The sequence below is a fragment of the Zonotrichia albicollis genome, chromosome 17 (assembly GCF_047830755.1).
Source record: "Zonotrichia albicollis isolate bZonAlb1 chromosome 17, bZonAlb1.hap1, whole genome shotgun sequence".
NCBI classification, from domain to species: Eukaryota; Metazoa; Chordata; class Aves; order Passeriformes; family Passerellidae; genus Zonotrichia; species Zonotrichia albicollis.
Window position 1 is genome coordinate 14150636 of NC_133835.1, and position 19393 is coordinate 14170028.

At 45.8% G+C, this 19393-nt stretch overlaps 1 protein-coding gene across 3 annotated transcripts in view; it reads right to left on the reverse strand.

Annotated features, from left to right (window-relative positions):
* Positions 1-19393, reverse strand: part of TSHZ2 (teashirt zinc finger homeobox 2) — a 207152-nt gene that overhangs the window by 59563 nt on the left and 128196 nt on the right. The window contains exon 2 of one of the 3 annotated variants that reach the window (XM_074553867.1): positions 15115-18066. In XM_074553867.1, coding sequence (XP_074409968.1) covers positions 15115-18066 — 2952 coding nt within the window. Of the gene's footprint in view, positions 1-13980; positions 18067-19393 lie in introns of those variants that run through there. The other 2 variants (XM_074553868.1, XM_074553866.1) reach the window with 2 other exon arrangements.

The window sequence follows — 19393 nt, forward strand, 5'->3', positions numbered from 1 at the left end:
CTTAAGCAGAGACTCAGAGCAATTCTCTATTACATTTCTATTATATGAGAGAGAGAGTTGCTATTTTAGAAAGACATAGATAATCTGATATCTTTCATAAAAGTTTCAGAAGTTTCATTTTCCAGTTTATAAACTAAAAATAAAACGCTTGAAATGATTGATTTTCCTTTAAGGCAACTGTGGAGCCTGAGTTGATAACACCACTGGTCAAGTCCTAGTAAAACTCCTGGAAGAATTCCCAGCATTTTGAGCAGGAACAGATATTGTTCATATTGTTTTTCATTCCTGTTCTAAGGTAAAAACTTGGGTAGATCATCACAATTTTGCCCCCTTTGCATAGATATGAAGGTTTAACAGACAGGCTGTTCTCCAGGGAGTGGGGAGAGCTTTGTTCCACTGACTTTTTAACAGGAGTTTGCAAACCTTCAAATCCTGCAGGTGTGAAAGCTGCTCTCCCTGCTCTGCTGGAGCTCCACCTCAGCTTTCCCCAGAAGCCTGGGCAAACAGCTCCATTCTGAATAAGAGCAATGAACAGAAATCCGATTTTTCTCCCCCATTTTGTTCAAGCCATTCCCCGGGCAGTGGAGCCTTCCCTGGGCAGCCGCGGAGCCGCTCCCTGTCCTGGGGAAGCAGGAACGGTCCATCAGTAGGTAATAACAACTTCTTTAATGCCTTTATTCTTTCCAAACAGGTTTTTTGTAACTTCCTGGCAGTTTCTCCGCAGTGTGCACCCTGATGGGGCCCTGAGTGCAGTGCAGGACAGAAAAGGGAGCTGCGATAACACGCAGGAAGTTCCTTTGGACGCTCCTTTCCCTCCTGGAGCATCCACAATTTTCGTGGTGTTTAATCCTCAGTACAGCCTTCACTGCCTTGTCTGCAGAACTGTTCAGTGCAGCCAGCCCAGGGAGTGCCTGCCATGCCTGAGAGTGGCACACAATGGGCTGGGAATGCCCCAGATGCCTCCTGCTCCTGCTTTTCCTATCGCTGAGCAGAACCCATCACTCGTGTCACAAGCAGGGGCTGGGAGGAAAGGCCAGTGCATTAAGACAGCACATAATTGTCATCTCTGAGTTTCTGACATTAATCGTTTTACTTAAAGGAGCCAGTGGAATGTTTTGGGTTTTTTGGTCCCCCCCACCTCAAGTGACAACACCCAGGAGATAGTCTGGGTAAAAAAATTATAAAAATAAATTAAAAAAAAAAAGACTCAAAATTTTTTGCTAATTAAAAGTAATGTGTTTTCCCATTTTTTGGCAATTTGATAACACAAAACACTTACTTGGGGGCCACAGGGGGAAACAAACTGAGACGGATAAAAAATGTTTTGTGTTCATCCAAGCAAGACTATGTTAATGCACATTATCCCATTAATGCACATCAACATCGGGAATAAGCGCGCCAATGCAAGCAAGAAGCATACACTTATCATCATTTGATAACATGTTTAATGACAGATTGACGGTTGATTTGCAAATGTGAACTGGCATCAATGTTGCTAACTTCAGCTTCTGCCGCCTCCTCTGCTATGCCAGCATATTTATGTGCATAATTTGATTTCGCAGCCACACTGTTAGTACATTTTTAATATTAACTATGCAAGAACAGACAGCCGAACTTAAGTTGCACTGATGGTTTGAGTTCATTAGATTGAAAAAGATGGGCAATGCTGACAAAGATGGAGATGGCAGCACAACATCAAAGAGGCAACACTTAACAAACACACTCCATTTTGAACAAACCGAACTAACACATTTCATGTTGTCGGCTGCAGCAGAGCCCTTATGTACAACAGCAAGGAAAAAATATGCTCCTGCCCTGGGCATGCTGACAGCAGCTCTGTGAGCAGCTCAGCAGGCCCCTGGCCACAGGGCTGGGAGATATTTCACTCATCCTCTGCAGGTAAAGGGCTGGTTCTGAGCTCATGGCCCAGTGGCAGCAGCAGAACTGGGAGCTGGAGTCGCTCCCTGATTTACACTGGGGCGAGGCAGAGCCCGTCCCCATCTCCTCCCAGCAGTGCCTTTCCACAGCTGGGATTCTTTATGATGAATAATAAAGGGATTTGGCTGAGAGCTCTTGCACGAGCAGAGCTGAAGTTGAGAGCCCTGGGGCCTCAGGCTGTGAGGGGTGGGATGTCCTTCCCATGCCATGGACACTCCTGGTGCTGCCTCTCCTTTGGTGATCCTGGGCAGTTCAGTTCTGCTCTGGAGAGAACACGTAGCAGTGAGCTGCGAGGAGAATATTTCATCCTCTGCTCACATTAATGTCTGAGCATATACTGCATCTAGTATGAATTTGCTTGTTGTGCTGCAATATATAATAAATTCCAGGCAGTAGCTTTATGGTGCACGTTGCAATTTTCAATTTTATGCTACAAACTGACCATCCGCAGGATCCTGACCGTATAACCCGAGCCGCTCCGTGCAGATGTAACATCGGCACCTCTGAAGCACAGCCAAACCATGATTTAGACTCACAATTAGATGGACCAGGTCCTCAACAATTCTCAGCTGCCTGAATTACTGCTGAACAGCCTAATAAACATATAGCACATAGGCCCCTGCTCTGCAGAGCTTTTAAGAATGTTCTTAAGTTTGTCCTTAATCAGCAAAGCAACTCTTACAATTGCTGTTACTCAGAGATTACTCCTGGACCAGAATCCTGTGGTGCTTGGACCCCCACAGAGTACTGGACAAGGCCAGGGTTATTAGGAAGCTGTGACTGAATAATCAGCATAAAGTGTTGATTATTGAATTTAATCCTGGAGACACTTGCCAGGGTGGGACACCGAGCAAGGGAGCAGGAAAGGACCTTCATCAATCTTGCCCAGGCAGCAGCAGGAGGATTCCTGGTACCCCTGTCCTGCTGGCTGCTCCTGAGCAAATGCCTCCTGCCAGGATGCTGCCCTGGTCTGGCTGGAAAAGCTGCTTCTTTTATTCTTTTATTGTCTGCTGTGAAAGAAACCTGAGGCTTTCATTTGAGTAAAACCCCTTGTGGAGGTCTGTTCTGCACAGAGACCTGCATTGCAGGGAGAACTAATCCTGATTCCTGGGCATTGGGCTCAAGAAGCTGCTGAGCAGCTGCAGTGGCTGGCACTGCACAGACCCCCAAAACCAGGAATATGTGAGCAATACCCTGGACACCCCTGGCACGTGTGTAGTTGGCTGGTTTTGAGTCTGTTGGTGCATTGGGGTCTGAGTCCCACAGCAGACTGTGAAGGTGCAGCACTGAGTGCAAGAGGATCTCTCGGAAATGCACCAAATAATTTCCACCAACACAGGGCACCAGGCAGATCTTGCTCATCCTAGTGAGGACACAAGAGATCTTGAAAGCTTTCTAAAGAGTGAAAGAGCTAGAAAAAAAAAATAAAGGAAAAAAAAAGGGCCAGCAGAGATATGTGTAAGAATGAGGCCATGCTCAGTTTATTTCGTTGTCTTTTAAGATAACACCAGATTATCAGTGGGCGGCTCAGAGAGGCACAGGAGCAGCAGGGTGAGCCCTGAGAGCTGAGCAGCAGAGGAGGAGCTGGTCAGCCCCTCCCCAGCCTCCATGGCTGTCCTGTTGACAGCCTGGTGCTGCCTCCTTCTCACCTGGGCTGCAGCCACAACTGGGACACAGCCATGGGAATAAACCTCATCCCAGGGCCTGGTCACTGCTCGCTCAGGGCCGTGGCACAGCCACAGGGCCAAGGACCAGAGCTGTGTGCAGCTGTGGGGAGGCTGCCCAGCCCAGCCCGGTCCCACATCACCCCGATGTGCTGCCCCTGTCCCACATCACCCCGATGTGCTGCTGGCACTGCAGGGAGGGCTCTGCAAGAGCTCCCAGCTCTGCATTTCCCCTCAGCACTGCCCACTGAGCGCTGCCTGTGGGAGCTGCACAGGACAGTGAGAGGGTGACATAGTGCAGGGACCGTTCCTTTTCTCAAGTCACAATTATCTCTGCTACCACATTTGTGTCCTCGCTCTCGTCTCCATTTAAGTAAGTTACAATTCTCCCACTCTTGTTACTGAGTAGATGCAGATGCCACTTTGTTCCGTGTGATTTATAGCCAGTAGCTAATGTTCAGTTATAATTCCCCATTTTAGACATGAAAAATAGCCTGTAATGCTCAACACAAGGGCCTCTCAACAATGATATATAATTTAAAAATTAACACGAGGACAGAGGAGCCACGGGATTTTGAACTAGGGACTCTCTCATTCAAAGGTTAAATCTCTACAAGGTGAGCTAAAGGAATTAGTTGAGTTATTAAGTAAATGCCTCTGTTCTATTTTCCCAGCACATTAGCTGTTGCAGCCTTTTCCAGTTCAGTTGTGTTCCGCCCCAGCATGCTCAAAGTGCAAATGCTCGTGGCACTGTGTTCACACATTTGCTTTTTTTCAATGTCAAACAAACTGGAGCTGTTCAGAGCCAAAGGTCAAAGTGGAGGGTCCTTAAGGAAATCTCCTGGGAAATGATGTGATTGCTCTCATGTCTTTATTGTGTATAAAATCAGGCTTCATACGTGGCTCGTCCTTTCCAAGCATCTTAAAGCTATAAACGAGTCATGACTCATTCTTGCAACACCTAAGTTATGTAAGTGGTCTTGCTAATTTACTGGAAAACTTGAATAACTAATCATTTCTAGGATCAAACTCTGAGGCCTTGGAAACCTCTGAGCTCTGAAGAGCTGCTTTAAAAACAGAGATGTGAGGGGACAGAACCTGCATCACCCGACTGGCTCTGCCAAACTCAAGCCATGAACCCCTCTTTGGGCAAATTCAGCAACTCAGAAACCCAGGGAGTGTGGACAGGGAAAGAGCTTGGCTCTGGAGAGGCCTGGGAGGTGGCATTCCTCTCCTGCCTGCTTTCTGTTCCCACTGAGGTGCAGCTCATCTCCTCCGTGTCTCCCGCTGCACTTTGCTTAATGGTCTCGCTCCAGCATCAAACATTGTATTTATGGATTACAAATTTATTGACATTTGACATTTGCATCAGCTTTCACCTGATCAACAGGAGCTCTGACTGCCAAAGGGAGTTATTATGGAAGATTTCAACAGCCATGGGAATGCCAAAAATGTCATTAAATCATATCAGAAAAACAATGTGTTCATAGCATTCATACATTTAGTCTTGCCAGTAAATCTTCTGCTTGATGCTTGGACCACCTACTGATGATACTCAAAGAAAAGGAGAAACAGGGAGAATCGAAGAGATGAATTAAATTAAAACCAAATGACATGACGCCTGGCACAGTGGGATCTTTAATTTTCTACTCTATGAATCCAGAATAAGCAAAAAAAAGCAAAACAAAGCACAGTGGCTTGACTTTCTCTGAGTGAATTCCCTCCATACAGGCAGGGCTTAACTAAATAATCCTGAGTAATGTGTGCACCCCACATTATTGCATGAGATTTGTATGTGGGAGGTGCAGGATTCAGAAAACATATGGCACATGGAAAACAAATGACAGGGTGTGCTTTTACACTCGTGCTGGCTATACTTATCACTCTTGTTGATATTTTTTTCCAGACATGAAATATGAATGTAGGAACTTTCACCTTAATCTCGTCGGAAAAATATCCAGAGTTATTTTTTTGGTGCATTTGTGTTTTACAGGAGGCCACCACATAATTCCTGGCAGTACAGACAATGTTATAAAAAACATGCATCAAATAAACACAATTACCTCCCTCATCGTTTTTTCCTTGGATGACAAACCTGGGTCTTGCACCATGAGAAGAGCAAGGCCAGCAAATTAGGGCTCCATGGAATTAGGGAGGGAATGAGTGGCTGGTCTGGGAGCCCACCCACAGCCTGTCTGTGCCTGACCAGGGTAGGGTGAGCTCCAACGGAGGCTGATCCTGGGCTGAGCAGGCATGGAGGAAGATTTGAGTTTGCCCTTTGAGTTGTCTGCTGGAAGAGCAGCCTCTTCACCTCACACAAACACAGGCAGAAACAGGCCATGGTCATATCCCAGAGAGAGGGAATCTTCTGTGCTGTGCCTGGGGATGTGGATGGAGAGTGGGAAAAAGGAAATGGCAGTGTCTTTAATGGAAGGAGAGTGGGCAGCCATGAGGACACCGTGCCAGTGGAGATAGGGGCCAGCAGCTTGTCTTGGCCCCCAAAAGAGTTGGTGTGGTGTGGTCACTGCTGTGCTTGGAGCACTGGCAGCAGAGTGGAATGAAGAGTGGCAAAGGCACTCAGGGAATGGGGCAGAGATGTTCTCCCAAGCCTTGGCTGGAAGCAGGACAGAGGTGGAGCTGGATGGAGATATTGGTGGAGATATTATTCACCTGAATAATATGTCTCTGTGCAGGTTAATTACAATGCAGAAACCACTTTTTTTTGTTGGGCAGCTACAGCAGGGCACCACTGAATGGGCTGGGACAGACACCCCTAGGTCACCTCGTGGTACAAACTTGGGGGAGTCAGAAATGGGGAGTGTTGGTGAGTTTTCATTAAATGACTGAAGCCAGCAGTTTCCCATTGGAGTTGGAACAGTTCTCCCAGAGGAGAGGACAGACCCAGCCTGTCTGCACAGAGTGCAGGGAGCATCCATTGGCTCTGAGCCCTGGCATCCTCTGCAGGTCCGGCTCCCCAAAGGAGGAATCCCTTCTCCTTCCTCCACACCCCCTCTGCTGGGGAGCAGCACAGAGCAAACAGTCCTGGCTGGCCCGAGGAAGGGCTGGTGAAGGGAGGCAGAACCTGCCCAGAGCACTCTGAGTTTGGTCTGACTCAGCTGCTGCAGGAGGAGGAGTGCAGGGGAGCAACCACATCAAAGCCACTCCAGCCACCTCTCCTTTCCTTTCAAAAATGTCACTGCAGCACCCTCCGCTTTCTGAAACAATGTTTATCATTGTTCTTCGATTGTCTGGGACAATAAATGGTTAGAAATGAGCATATATCACCAGGAAATCTCTGCCTGCCCCTTCCCCCAAGCAGTGTCATAAAAACGTACAAATTCACATTAATAATGAAGTGCATTTCCCCGAGAAGCCACTGTGTATCTCAGGGAGAGCAGGCAAGGTGGCAGTTGCTGCAGAGTTTCCTATTAAAGAGCAGAGCAAATACTCATAAATCTGATGAGGGGCCAAAGCACATGTTAGGGCTGTCTCCCTCTTAATGGAACCTTTTCTGAAATGAAAAAAATATATATCTTGATACATTCAGGGTATTCATTAGACATGACAACCTCCTCCACTCCCCATGGCTCCCTCCCCGCTCCTGCTTGGGCTGACCCCCGGCAGAAGAGCCGAGTGCTGCCAGGGAGGGATTTTGGAGGGGAGGAGGAATGTTTGCTTTTAATAAAGGGATTGTGTAAATTCACTGCGATGGACAAGCTCCCTCATGGCCCCTGCGTCCCTCCTTCCCTCACTGCAGCCATTCCCGGTGTGTGCCCCTCCTGGGTGATCTGCCATTCCCACAGCCTGTCTGTCTGTCTGTCCAGGGAATGGGAGCTCACAGAGCCATTCCCACAGCCTGTCTGTCTGTCTGTCCATCCAGGGGATGGGAGCTCACAGAGCCATTCCCCACAGCCTGTCTGTCTGTCTGTCCATCCCGGGGATGGGAGCTCACAGAGCCATTCCCCACAGCCTGTCTGTCTGTCTGTCCATCCGGTGGATGGGAGCTCACAGAGCCATTCCCCACAGCCTGTCTGTCTGTCTGTCCATCCAGGGAACGGGAGCTCACAGAGCCATTCCCCACAGCCTGTCTGTCTGTCTGTCCATCCAGGGGATGGGAGCACACAGAGCCATTCCCACAGCCTGTCCATCTGTCTGTCCATCCGGTGGATGGGAGCACACAGAGCCATTCCCACAGCCTGTCTGTCTGTCTGTCCATCCAGGGGATGGGAGCACACAGAGCCATTCCCCACAGCCTGTCTGTCTGTCTGTCCATCCGGTGGATGGGGGCTCACAGAGCCATTCCCACAGCCTGTCCTGTCTGTCTGTCCGTCCAGGGAATGGGAGCTCACAGAGCCATTCCCACAGCCTGTCTGTCTGTCTGTCCATCCAGGGAATGGGAGCTCACAGAGCCATTCCCACAGCCTGTCCATCTGTCTGTCCATCTGGTGGATGGGAGCACACAGAGCCATTCCCCACAGCCTGTCTGTCTGTCCAGGGAATGGGAGCTCACAGAGCCATTCCCACAGCCTGTCTGTCTGTCTGTCCATCCGGTGGATGGGAGCACACAGAGCCATTCCCTGCAGCCTGTCCATCTGTCTGTCTGTCCATCCAGGGGATGGGAGCACACAGAGCCATTCCCACAGCCTGTCTGTCTGTCTGTCCATCCAGGGGATGGGAGCACACAGAGCCATTCCCTGCAGCCTGTCCATCTGTCTGTCTGTCCATCCAGGGGATGGGAGCACACAGAGCCATTCCCCACAGCCTGTCTGTCTGTCTGTCCATCCAGGGGATGGGAGCACACAGAGCCGTTCCCCACAGCCTGTCTGTCTGTCCATCCAGGGGATGGGAGCACACAGAGCCATTCTCACAGTCTGTCTGTCTGTCTGTCCATCCAGGGAACGGGAGCACACACAGCCATTCCCACAGTCTGTCTGTCTGTCTGTCCATCCAGGGGATGGGAGCACACAGAGCCATTCCCACAGCCTGTCCATCTGTCTGTCCATCCAGGGAACAGGAGCTCACAGAGCCATTCCCCACAGCCTGTCTGTCTGTCTGTCCATCCAGGGGACGGGAGCACACAGAGCCATTCCCACAGCCTGTCCGTCTGTCTGTCCATCCAGGGGATGGGAGCACACAGAGCCATTCCCACAGTCTGTCTGTCTGTCTGTCTGTCCATCCAGGGAACGGGAGCTCACAGAGCCATTCCCCACAGCCTGTCTGTCTGTCCATCTGGTGGATGGGAGCACACAGAGCCGTTCCCCACAGTCTGTCCGTCTGTCTGTCCATCCAGGGGATGGGAGCACACAGAGCCATTCCCCACAGCCTGTCTGTCTGTCCATCCGGGGGATGGGAGCACACAGAGCCATTCCCACAGCCTGTCTGTCTGTCTGTCCATCCAGAGGATGGGAGCTCACAGAGCCATTCCCACAGCCTGTCTGTCTGTCTGTCCATCCAGGGGATGGGGGCTCACAGAGCCATTCCCACAGCCTGTCTGTCTGTCTGTCCATCCAGGGGATGGGAGCACACAGGATCCCTCTGGCAGGAGACCTCTCCTGCCCCTCACACCTGGGAGGGCTCGGCCCCAGGATTCTCGGGCAGGGGAGGCAGCAGGGTTGGGATCAGCCCTTGGGCTCTCTCAGGGCTGGGATTTTGCTGCTGGTGTTGTGTTGGTGTTATCCCAGCTGGACACCCTGGGAGGGTGAGATGCTCTTGGAGAAGAACCACAGTCCCATGGAAGCCAGGGCTCTGTGCTCTGTGTGTGTCCCACCCCATTCCCCTCTGGCAGGGAGGGTCCTGGGCTGGAGCTGCAAATGCTGCTTGCATTCCTGTGGAAGCAGTGAAAGGCCTGATCCCTCCTCTCCACAGACCCTGCCTGGGTGCACAAACACACCCAGCTCCAAACTGAGGTGGGAAGAGGCAGCAGAATGAGGCCTGAAGACTACAGCTTAATAATCATGAATTATCTGTTCATTATCCCAATAAATAGTGAAAAATCTCTTCCTCCTTTCCTCCTCCCATAAAGCTGTATCTATAATTTTCCTCATTTTCCATCTGTGCTCCATCATATTTGCACTGAGTGATCATCCTGCTAAATTACATTATTTTTATTGAAAGGTGCTTTGGAGGGCTGGATCCTGTTCATGTCTTTTCCTTTTGTTATTGATCTTTGTTATCCCATTGCCGAGGTGTAAAATATATAAATAAGGCTCAGGTACCCTTCCTTTGAAATCTCACCTGGTAGAAATGTTCTGCTATAGATTATGAAGGCTGTAGCATTTAATAATATCAGGCACAGCAAGGAGAAGGCGAGATTTTGATGTCCTTATGAATAGTGAATGCTGGAGGAGGCTGGCACTGCTCAAGGTCACTTAGAATCTGCTCCAAAGTTGCTGTTTCTTTGTGAGCAGAGGAGTTCCTGCCTTGGAACTGCCACGTGCAATGTGTTTGTACAGAGCCCAGGAACAATGCGGGTTGACCCAGCTGGTTGGAAGCTCAAATGCAATGGTAAATAATACTGATCTTAATATCAACCTGTAAAACCTGTAAAAGCTTCCGAAAAAGCCAGGAAATGTGCACGGATCCATCGGTGCTGCCACGGCCTGATGGATCATCTGGCCTGGCCCTGCTCTCAGGGAGGTCAAGAACACACCATTGACCATTGTTGGGTTTGCAAGGATGATGGCTACATTGAAAAAATGCTATCCAAGAAAAAATGTTCAATTAAAAAAATAAATCTGGATCTACCACTTCAGGTAAACAGTGATAAATTTCAAAGGATTAAGAGAACTGAAGCTTCAGCAGGACAGGATTATTTTGAGGGAGGGCTGATGGTTTGGAGGGAGTTCTTTGCTTCAGCAGGATTTTGCTTCAGCAAAAAGGCCAAGCTGTTTCTTTTCCTAGCTCTGTCTCCTCTCATTCGATTTTACCCGGTTTATCCTAACAAAAATCTATTTTAAAATGGAACTTCCCCACAGACTTTTTTTTTTCCATTGAGAACCATCATTTTCCAAAAAGACATTGTCAGGAGAATGCCATTTGAATGGAATTATCAAGACTTCCATGGGATGAACCCTCTTTTTCTGGCTGATGGCATGGGGAGCAGAACCCTTGGTAAATTCTGCTTACAAAATTGTGGTGACACCACTGCAGGCAGGCACATCCCAGCATGTCTGATTCTCCTGGAAGGATCTCTCAGCTTCTAATATTTGTTGCTAAGAAGAAATGAAAGTTGAAGAGCAAGCTGAATTCCCTAAAATAGAATTTTGTACCACTGATTCACACAATCGTCCTTGACCATGTAACAGCCATAGTGGCTAAGAGTGGAACATGATCAGAGCAGCTCCTCCTGCTTCAGAAGGATGAGAAAATAAAATCCGGAGAAGAAAAAAATCTTCTATTTTGGTATACTTAACACATACAGTTATCTACATGTCCTATATATCATTTAACAAATTGCTTTGCAATTCTTACAGGGCGTGGTATAATGACTGATTTAAAATCACTGCATTGCTTAAACTGCATTGTTCTTCATCAAGTTGAGTCATTTTTATGTGAAGTGTCAAGCTCTCTAACAAATAACTGCTGCCAGACAAATCAAGTTCCTCATCTTAAAGCTACGGCTAAATAGTTTATAGCTTTAATCTGCTCACTGAGGTGTGCAGTCTATGACAGTAATTATAAATGCAAGGAGAAATTATAGCTGAATGCTTTAACTGCATTAGGAGCCATTTGATGAACAATCATGATTGCCTGCTCATTTTCAACAATAGAGGGCAAGTTAGTGTCAGTGCATTAGAGGATTTTCAGTTCTGCTCTGCTCTTTCTTCCATTTACCACAGAATGTCAGTTGTCTCCTATAAAGTAAAAAAAAAACGCCGCAGAAGCTTTAAACTTGATGGTTAAAAAAAGACAAAGGAGGAAACAGAGAGAAAAACTGTTTATCGTTATGACTTTTTTTTTTTGTTTTGCACAGCCTTACTTTCAAATTAGTTCATCTCAGGTAGCTCCCTGTTCACTTATCAGGGTCTTTTGAAACAGAAATCTCCCCAGTCAGGTTGGGTAATTTGACTTTATGGATATTTATTTCTATCAAAAGTTGCAGCCAAGGCCACAGAGGGCCTCAGTTAGTGACCAGGTCCAAGCCAATCCCACCTGGCTCTAAAGTGAGAAATATAATTCTGCCCTGCCTTTTTCCTCAGAACAACATAAAAATTCTAATTCAGTTGAAGAAATGAACAAATGTTCTTCAAGGTACAAGTCAACATACAAATTACTTCTAATTAAAGCCATGTTTCCTAATGTTCATGGGTTTTCTATGAAGAACAGCAATAAAAACAAATTTGAAGTGGGTTAAATGAAAGAGAATAGAGATGTCTGATTGTTGTATATTACACATAATCTTACTTTATATTACTAAACCCATATCACTTAGAAGAATTCAGGAAAACACCAAAGATGACTATAAAAGAGATATATATATATTTTTACATTTAAGAAGAATTTATAGCAAATTTCTTATAAACAGCCTCACAGAGGTCTTAAAAATAAATCTATACCCATAACACATTTTTCTACAGTACTAACTTAGATTATTCATTTATATTTTTAATGATAGCTAACATTTGACAATATAACCTCTACTAGTAAATGCCATTGAAATATAAAATACTTTATGTATCTCTATACTGCAAGTATTCTTTCCACTGCTTTATTTCCATTTATTTCAATCTGTAGTCTCTATTTTTATGCCTATTTCACTGCAATATTGCCTGCAAGAAGGAAACATAAATGCATGTGTGTGTTTTAAGGATCTCAGCTTTATATTTCTCCTTTCTAAATACTCTGCTCTCCTCTGTTATTATTCAAATGTATACTGGATCTTAAAAATAACATGGTAAGAGTAAGTAAACTCTGAAAATCCCTGTTATTTGATTTAGTCTCCTTGCAGATTTCTGAAGAATCCATATGAATAAACTCAGACCTCCCCACTCCCAACCTCGTCAGAACTTCAGGGAGGCTTTCGGCTCCGAAACTGTAATAAAATCTTTACAATGCCATCCCAAATACCCCATCATTTCAGACAATTTGTGCTATCATGCATACCAACTGAAATTATAGCTCCAGATAACAGTGCTATCACTCTGTCATTGCAATTTAAATATATTTTTTCAAAGGTAAGATACAACCTGCATCTTGATATAAATTAGAAATGGATGAGTATTACGAGGACAGCAATTTCTCGGCATCCAGAGGCAGGAAGGACAGTCCCTTATTTATGTAGTTACACATCACCTGAATAATATGTCTCCGTGCAGGTTATTACAATGCAGAAACCACTTTTTTTTTTTCCCCTTGGAGATTTTTTTTTCTCCCCTTTTGTATTTGTTCCTCCAATCCTCAGCAACAGTAACGTGTTTACAAAGGTGGGTGTTTGGTTTGCCTCTGAGTAATAACACGGTGCTTTCAAGACCAAATCTGAAACATTTGTCACACATTAAGCCATGAATGTGCCAAAATAACTGTTGTATTAATATATCTGGCAGATAGCTTTTGTTTGATAGTCCCCAAATTATTGGTTTGCTCTGATATCTCTTGTGTGAAAACTATGAATGGCAGAGTCTTAATAATCATTAAGTGGTGGGGAAGGAAACCAAGTATGGGATGTTTATCCCTACCCAGTCTCTGGGGCTGTTGATTTGGAGTGGCCAGGTAAGCAAGCAACGCTCTAATGTTGGGTTAAAGTGCCCAAATAGATACTTTAGGGTATTAGCCCTATTTAGAAAACAAACTCCTCAGGAGTGAGATGGAATTTTGCTGGCTAAAATATGCAGGAAGCATAAATCTCCTCCAATGCAGACAGCACGTACAAGATGTATGCAAAACTTAAATCTTACTGCACTTGAACACTGACATTATACTCCATGGCAATAGCTTACAGTGCCAGCCCAAAGTAACCCCTTGATCAGTGGTTTAAATTATTCAAAAGTAGCATTTTTAATGGAGCTTAAGTGACACAGAGCCCTCGTGCTGGCATTGGCAGCAGAAAGTGTTTCCTAAAACATGAATATTTGCAGCAAACAAATGGGAAATCTTCCCCCAAATGGGGACTGAGCCCCATCCTCTCAATCAGCCAGAGGATGGCCACAAAGCCAGGTGGCATCAGTGACAACCCACAGCACATCTTTAATTTCCGCCATCTGACAAATTCATTTTCTGAATGTTATTCAAGTAATGAACACCTTGGAGAAAACCTGGATGTGCACATGGCTGTTCTGTGAACACAAGCAGAGCCTGAGTCTGCTGAAGGAATTGCTGGGAACAACTAAACAGAGCCCTCCTGGAAAAAAAACTGGTTAGAACAAAAAACTTCTGTTTGGACTTTTAGTTGATGTTCTGCATATTTATTTCAATCAAGAATATTCAAGTTTGTGAATCAAGTAAAATTAAAAATGCAAAAATGGTGTGGCATCTGAATATTACATTACATGTTATAAACATTGGTTGTGGCAACTGGTGTATCTTGCAGCAAAAAAATAGCAACACTAACGCAGCAGTATCCTACTAACAGGTCTTGGAAATATTAAGCTTGTAAAAAATCTCAATTAAGCAGTAACTCCCCCAGGTTATACGAGAACTTGCACTGAAGTCAGTGATGTTTATGGATTGACTTCCACCAACACGAAGCAAAATATAATCAAACATCTTAAAGATTAAAAAAGGAATGATGGAGAGAGAGGTTAAAATGATGTGACAAAAAAGGCCACTCACAGTAGCAAGTGTTTAAGTAAGTGTAAAATATTAAAATATTTTACAAAACTGAACATCCAAATATCAACAGAAGAATAACTGAACTTCTACATAGGAACTTTTCAGAGTTATTTGTAGATTCTCGAGGCTGTGTTTGAGATTATGAGAAACTTGGAATAATTGAGATTTTGCTAATTTGACTTTTGAATTTTCTTCTTTTTCCCCATCCAAATCAGATTTATTGGTGTGCTAGCACTGAGTGAGGTAATAACCTTTTGAGTTTCAGTGCTCTTTATCGGCTTTTTTCCATTCTCACTGCAAAGAGCAGCACTTAGTTCTTGCATTCCACACCGAAGTGCAGTGGATGTGAAATGATTTATTCTTAGGAACAAAAGAGAAATGGGCAAACAGCTATTTTGCAAATAACGAGCAGCGACATTTCTCTCTAGGGCAGTGTGGGTTTGCATTGACCAAGCTCTCTTCCTGAAAACGTTATAAAATGGATGTGTGCATGCGGGGGAGGAGCGGCGCAGCATACACGATGCATTTTATATTGTTTTCCTACTTTTACCAAAGCACGGAGCCTGACGGAGCCTCCTGGAAATGCTGAAATGAAAACTCACTATAGAGCATGCATACCTTAAGAGTTATTCTTCATCCACTTCTGCTACAAATTGTGAATGGTGTTCTGGTGACTTGCTGTGTGTTTTGCTTAGATGAAGTTTTACTGCATGTTTGCTCGCAAATGTCCGACAGCACAACTTACATTTGAACTTAGAGTCTGTGTCCTCTTCTCCAGCTATTGTTTCAGGAGATCTTTGAACTGAAACTCTGGAGATTTCTTGCTCTACCTTGGTTTGCTGCTCCACAGCCAGCCTGTTCATGTCTTTCATTTGGAAACCTAGGTGGGATTCTAAGTGGCTAATGTAAGTAGAGGGGGTTCGGAACTGAGATGCACAGTCGCTGCAATAAAAGACTGGATGTCCTTTGTCCATGTTTTTCAAAAACTTTGTTCCTCCGGTTTTCCTAAGTTGATACTTGACGTTTGCCAACCAGTGGCTGATGGTGGTCATCGACAGTCCAGTGAATTTGGAAATCTGCATGCGCTCTTGTGGGCCTAGATCTGATAATAAATATTTACCTTCAGATGTCTGGAAGAGGCTGGAAGCAAACTGAGCTTGCAAAATGAGCAGATGCTGAGGGTTCCAGTTTGACTGCCTGCCCTTCCTTTTATGCAGAGTGGAGACTTCCGTGGAGACGTCCTCGAAGCGTCGGACATCTATTTCCAACTTCATGGACGGGATCCTTGAGGATGCAGCAGGTTTTGGTGTGGTAGCTTTGGGAAGAACTTTGACCATGTCGGCGATGTCAGACAGAGCGTGCTTCTGAGGTGGAGAAGTACAAGATTGTGCTTGAGCTGACTCAGCTTTCTTGCCTTTGGATTTGGTCAGGTCAATAGGCTGATCATTGTTTTCAAACAAATAGTGCCTGGATACGCTTGCAGGCTTTGGTGGGGTTGGAGCGGGAGATAAAACTGGCTTCTCCATCATGTTTAGATTGGGTTTGTGGAACATGGAAATTGTGCTAGAGCTGGGGCTGCAGCTGGATTGAGGCTGTAAGGGCTCAGTGGCTTTGCCCAGGTGGTTGTTCAGGACGGACTGCAGTGCGCTCAGGGGGTTCACGCAGGGCAGCTCCGAGGAATGGTTGGCAGTGGCACAGCCATTACTGAGAGAAGCTGCTGGTGGCTCCTTGAGAACCGGCTTTTCTTTTCCACTGTCCTCTTTAATTTTGTCTTCTTCTTTCAAGGGACTTGGTTCTGTCTTTTTTGGCTCCACAGAAGCTTCAGCTTTGAGGGGAGGTTCCCTCTCATTTTGGCTGAGTGAGGCTGGCTCAGCCTGGACAGTCTCCTTAGCATAGTCCTTATGCACCTCCTCCTTGTCCTCAGCCTCCTTCTTCACTTGAGTGCACGGGCTCACATTTGCTGAGATAGGGACCAGAGGCATCACCTTCCACTTGGGCGCTATGGGCCTCAATTTATTGGTCATGGTTGGCCTGATTTGGAGCACCTGGGATCCCACAGGCAAGGACGGCTTGGCTGCCTCGGAGAGCTGGTAAGCTGCGTGGATGCTGGGATATGCACTCCAGCTGGGAGCTCCGTTCTGAGCTTTATTGATGGCTGTCGTGACAGTGTTCTCCAAGGACTTTAAAATGTCCCCACCACCCTTTGAACCATCTTCTAAATCTTCTTCTCGGAGGTACTGATATTTCATTGTGGGATCCAGGGGTTTCTGAAGAGTGTCTTCATACTCCTCAGTTTTCATTGCTTTCTCATCTTTGTTTGCATCATCAGCTTTATCTTTTTTACTTTCTTTTTTAAGTTCAGAGGCAGGGCCTATGCATTCTGCAGATGATTTACTGGTTGATTTTGAAACGGGGCTGTCACTGGCTGGTGCTTCAGACAGCGATTGCATTTTTTCCACAGCCAAAGGATCCAGAACAAGTTGCTTTCCTTTCTTTGAAGCTGAACTTGTGACTTTCAAGAAATGGCCAGTGACCATCATGTGGGTTGTGAGCTGCTGCAAGGTATCATGAGAGCTTCCACATTCCATACACTTCAAAATCTGTGATTTGCAGGCCTCGAACTGCCAGGTGTAGCTGGCCCCGTTCTGGTACCCGTAGCGGTTGTTGGAGGAGAGCTGCAGGTTCGTGTTCTTCTGGGGAGAGAAGGTGTCTGAGAAAGACCCTGTCGTGGAGTCGGGGGAGCAAGGCCTGTTCACATCAAACACACGTTTCTTGGCTGGAGTGACCATTTTTGAAGAAATGGTTGGTACCGGCTCCTTCAAAGGCACTTTTTGGTAATGTTTTGTTTTTATCATATGAACACTCAGATCTTGAAGGGAATCAAAAGAGTCACCACAGAACATACACTTCAGAACTTTTTGTGCATCTTCCTTGTCCATGTCCTGGAAGGCCCTTTTCCGGGGCTTGGAGTAGCTGGTAGGTCTGTGCTTGTCCTTTTTGTGGTTGTCATCCTGGTAGTGGCCTGTCTCGTTCATGTGCACCGTGAGCTCTACCAGGGTGTCGTAGGCAGCGCTGCACTGCCGGCAGCGGAACCGGCTGGCGCCCGTGAACACAGTCCCGCACATTTTGCTGCTCTGCCTGTAGAGCTGCACCGAGCTGAACAGGTTGGGCTTGGAGACAGGCCTGGAAGGTAAATTCTGCTGCAAGCTTTTGGACAGTGCGTCTTGGTGCCAATCGAAATCAGCTTTGTTCCCTCCGTTCCTGTTGTCGCAACTCCTCTTTTCAGAGTTGGACAACTTGAAACCCAGCCCCAAGCCTGTCCAGTAAGAGTCCGACAGGATGTTGGCATAGACTGCTGTCATTTTATCCATGCAATCGTGTGCTTCGCTCTGGGCTTTGGGGTGGGCGCTGCTTTTGGGGTCCTGGGGCTCCCTGGAGCAGATGTTTTTGATATCTGCCACATGGTCACTACTGTCACTCAGCAGCGACTCGTTCTCCGCGTCCTGGTTGGAAATGTGACTGACAGGGGAATTCTGGAAACTGAAGTTCCCTTTCTGCTCAGGACCCACTTCGTGCTCCTCATCCGTGCCAGTGTCATTGCTGCTCTGCAGCTGAGCAGTGGAGTTGTTGTCATCGTCATCTTCTTCCTCCTCCTTTATATCTTCCTCTTCCTTTAAATCTTCCTCTTGGACGTAACCTGAAATGTAATGTCAATATATGAAATAACCTGTTAAAGGAGAATGTTTCAGTTCCACTTTTCTGCTTTCACTATGTATTTTCTTTACTGGATTTTGTTTTAATCTATAACTATATTTTCTGTTAGTTCTGGAAGTGAAAAAAGCCAAATGATGTCTCCTTTTTGTGAAGGTTGCTGCATTTTGTTGGCAGATGATCATAATTCTTTATAACTGCCAGAGATCCCGAGTTAATAATTTTCCTGTCATGGGAGTATAATTCTAACTGTCCTGTAATGGGACAGTTGGAAAATTCATATGTAAGAATTTAAAGTTTATACTAAAAGCTTCAATTCTATGAAATTGTTTTTAGCCTCAGTGAGAGAAGGGGTTGAATTTGCAAGGAAGAGAAGAAAAATAAGTGCCATAATCTTCCTGGTTCAGAGCATCATCTAGGTACAGTAACCTTTTGCCACTTGATCACCTAAAAATACACTTTAGGATGTAGACAAATAATTTATATGTCAACATACAACATCTGAAAGTGTTAATAGGCATAAATGAAACCCTTTTTTAATAAAAGTAATGTACTGTGTACCATAAAAACAAATTGTGCTTAAGTTTTCCTTTGGAAGGTACATACAGTAATTTATTCCTCACAAGATCCTTTGTCCTTCTCTAGGAAAAGCAGAAGTATCAGACAGCTGCACATCCCCCACAATATGGATAAAATTTGCTGCTTAATTAGGCATTGACATGTTTACTATAACCTTTACAGAAGAGTAACTCGTGCTGAGGAATTCTCTTTTGTTTTTTTGGTGTCTGTGTAAGATACTGACACAATCTCATGTAAGTGGGAGAAGTAACCAGTTCCAGAATCTCCAGAGGCTCTACAGGGAAGGCAGAGAGGGATTCTCCATCAGGAGCTGTAGCGACACACAAGGAGGAATGGTTTCAAACTGACAGAGAGGAGGTTTAGCTGGGATATACGGAAGAAATTCTGCCCTGTGAGGGTGGGCACACCCTGGCACAGGTGCCCAGAGCAGCTGTGGCTGCCCCTGGATCCCTGGCAGTGCCCAAAGCCAGGCTGGATGGGGCTTGGAGCAGCCTGGGAGAGCGGAAAGTGTCACCCACTGGATTCTGTGACTCTGTGCAGAAAGCGCCATCAAAATTTCACAAAACCATCAGTCACATCTGCTTTAATGGTTTAGGGGTTTGGGCAGCTTTAAAAACACATTTCAGTGTTCCTCCCTGTAAAAGCATTTCTGTTTATGTAAATGATTTAAATTGCTGTGGGCATTTTAAGGACAGTGGAGACCAGTTCTGCAAGACAACCTCGGCTACAAGAGA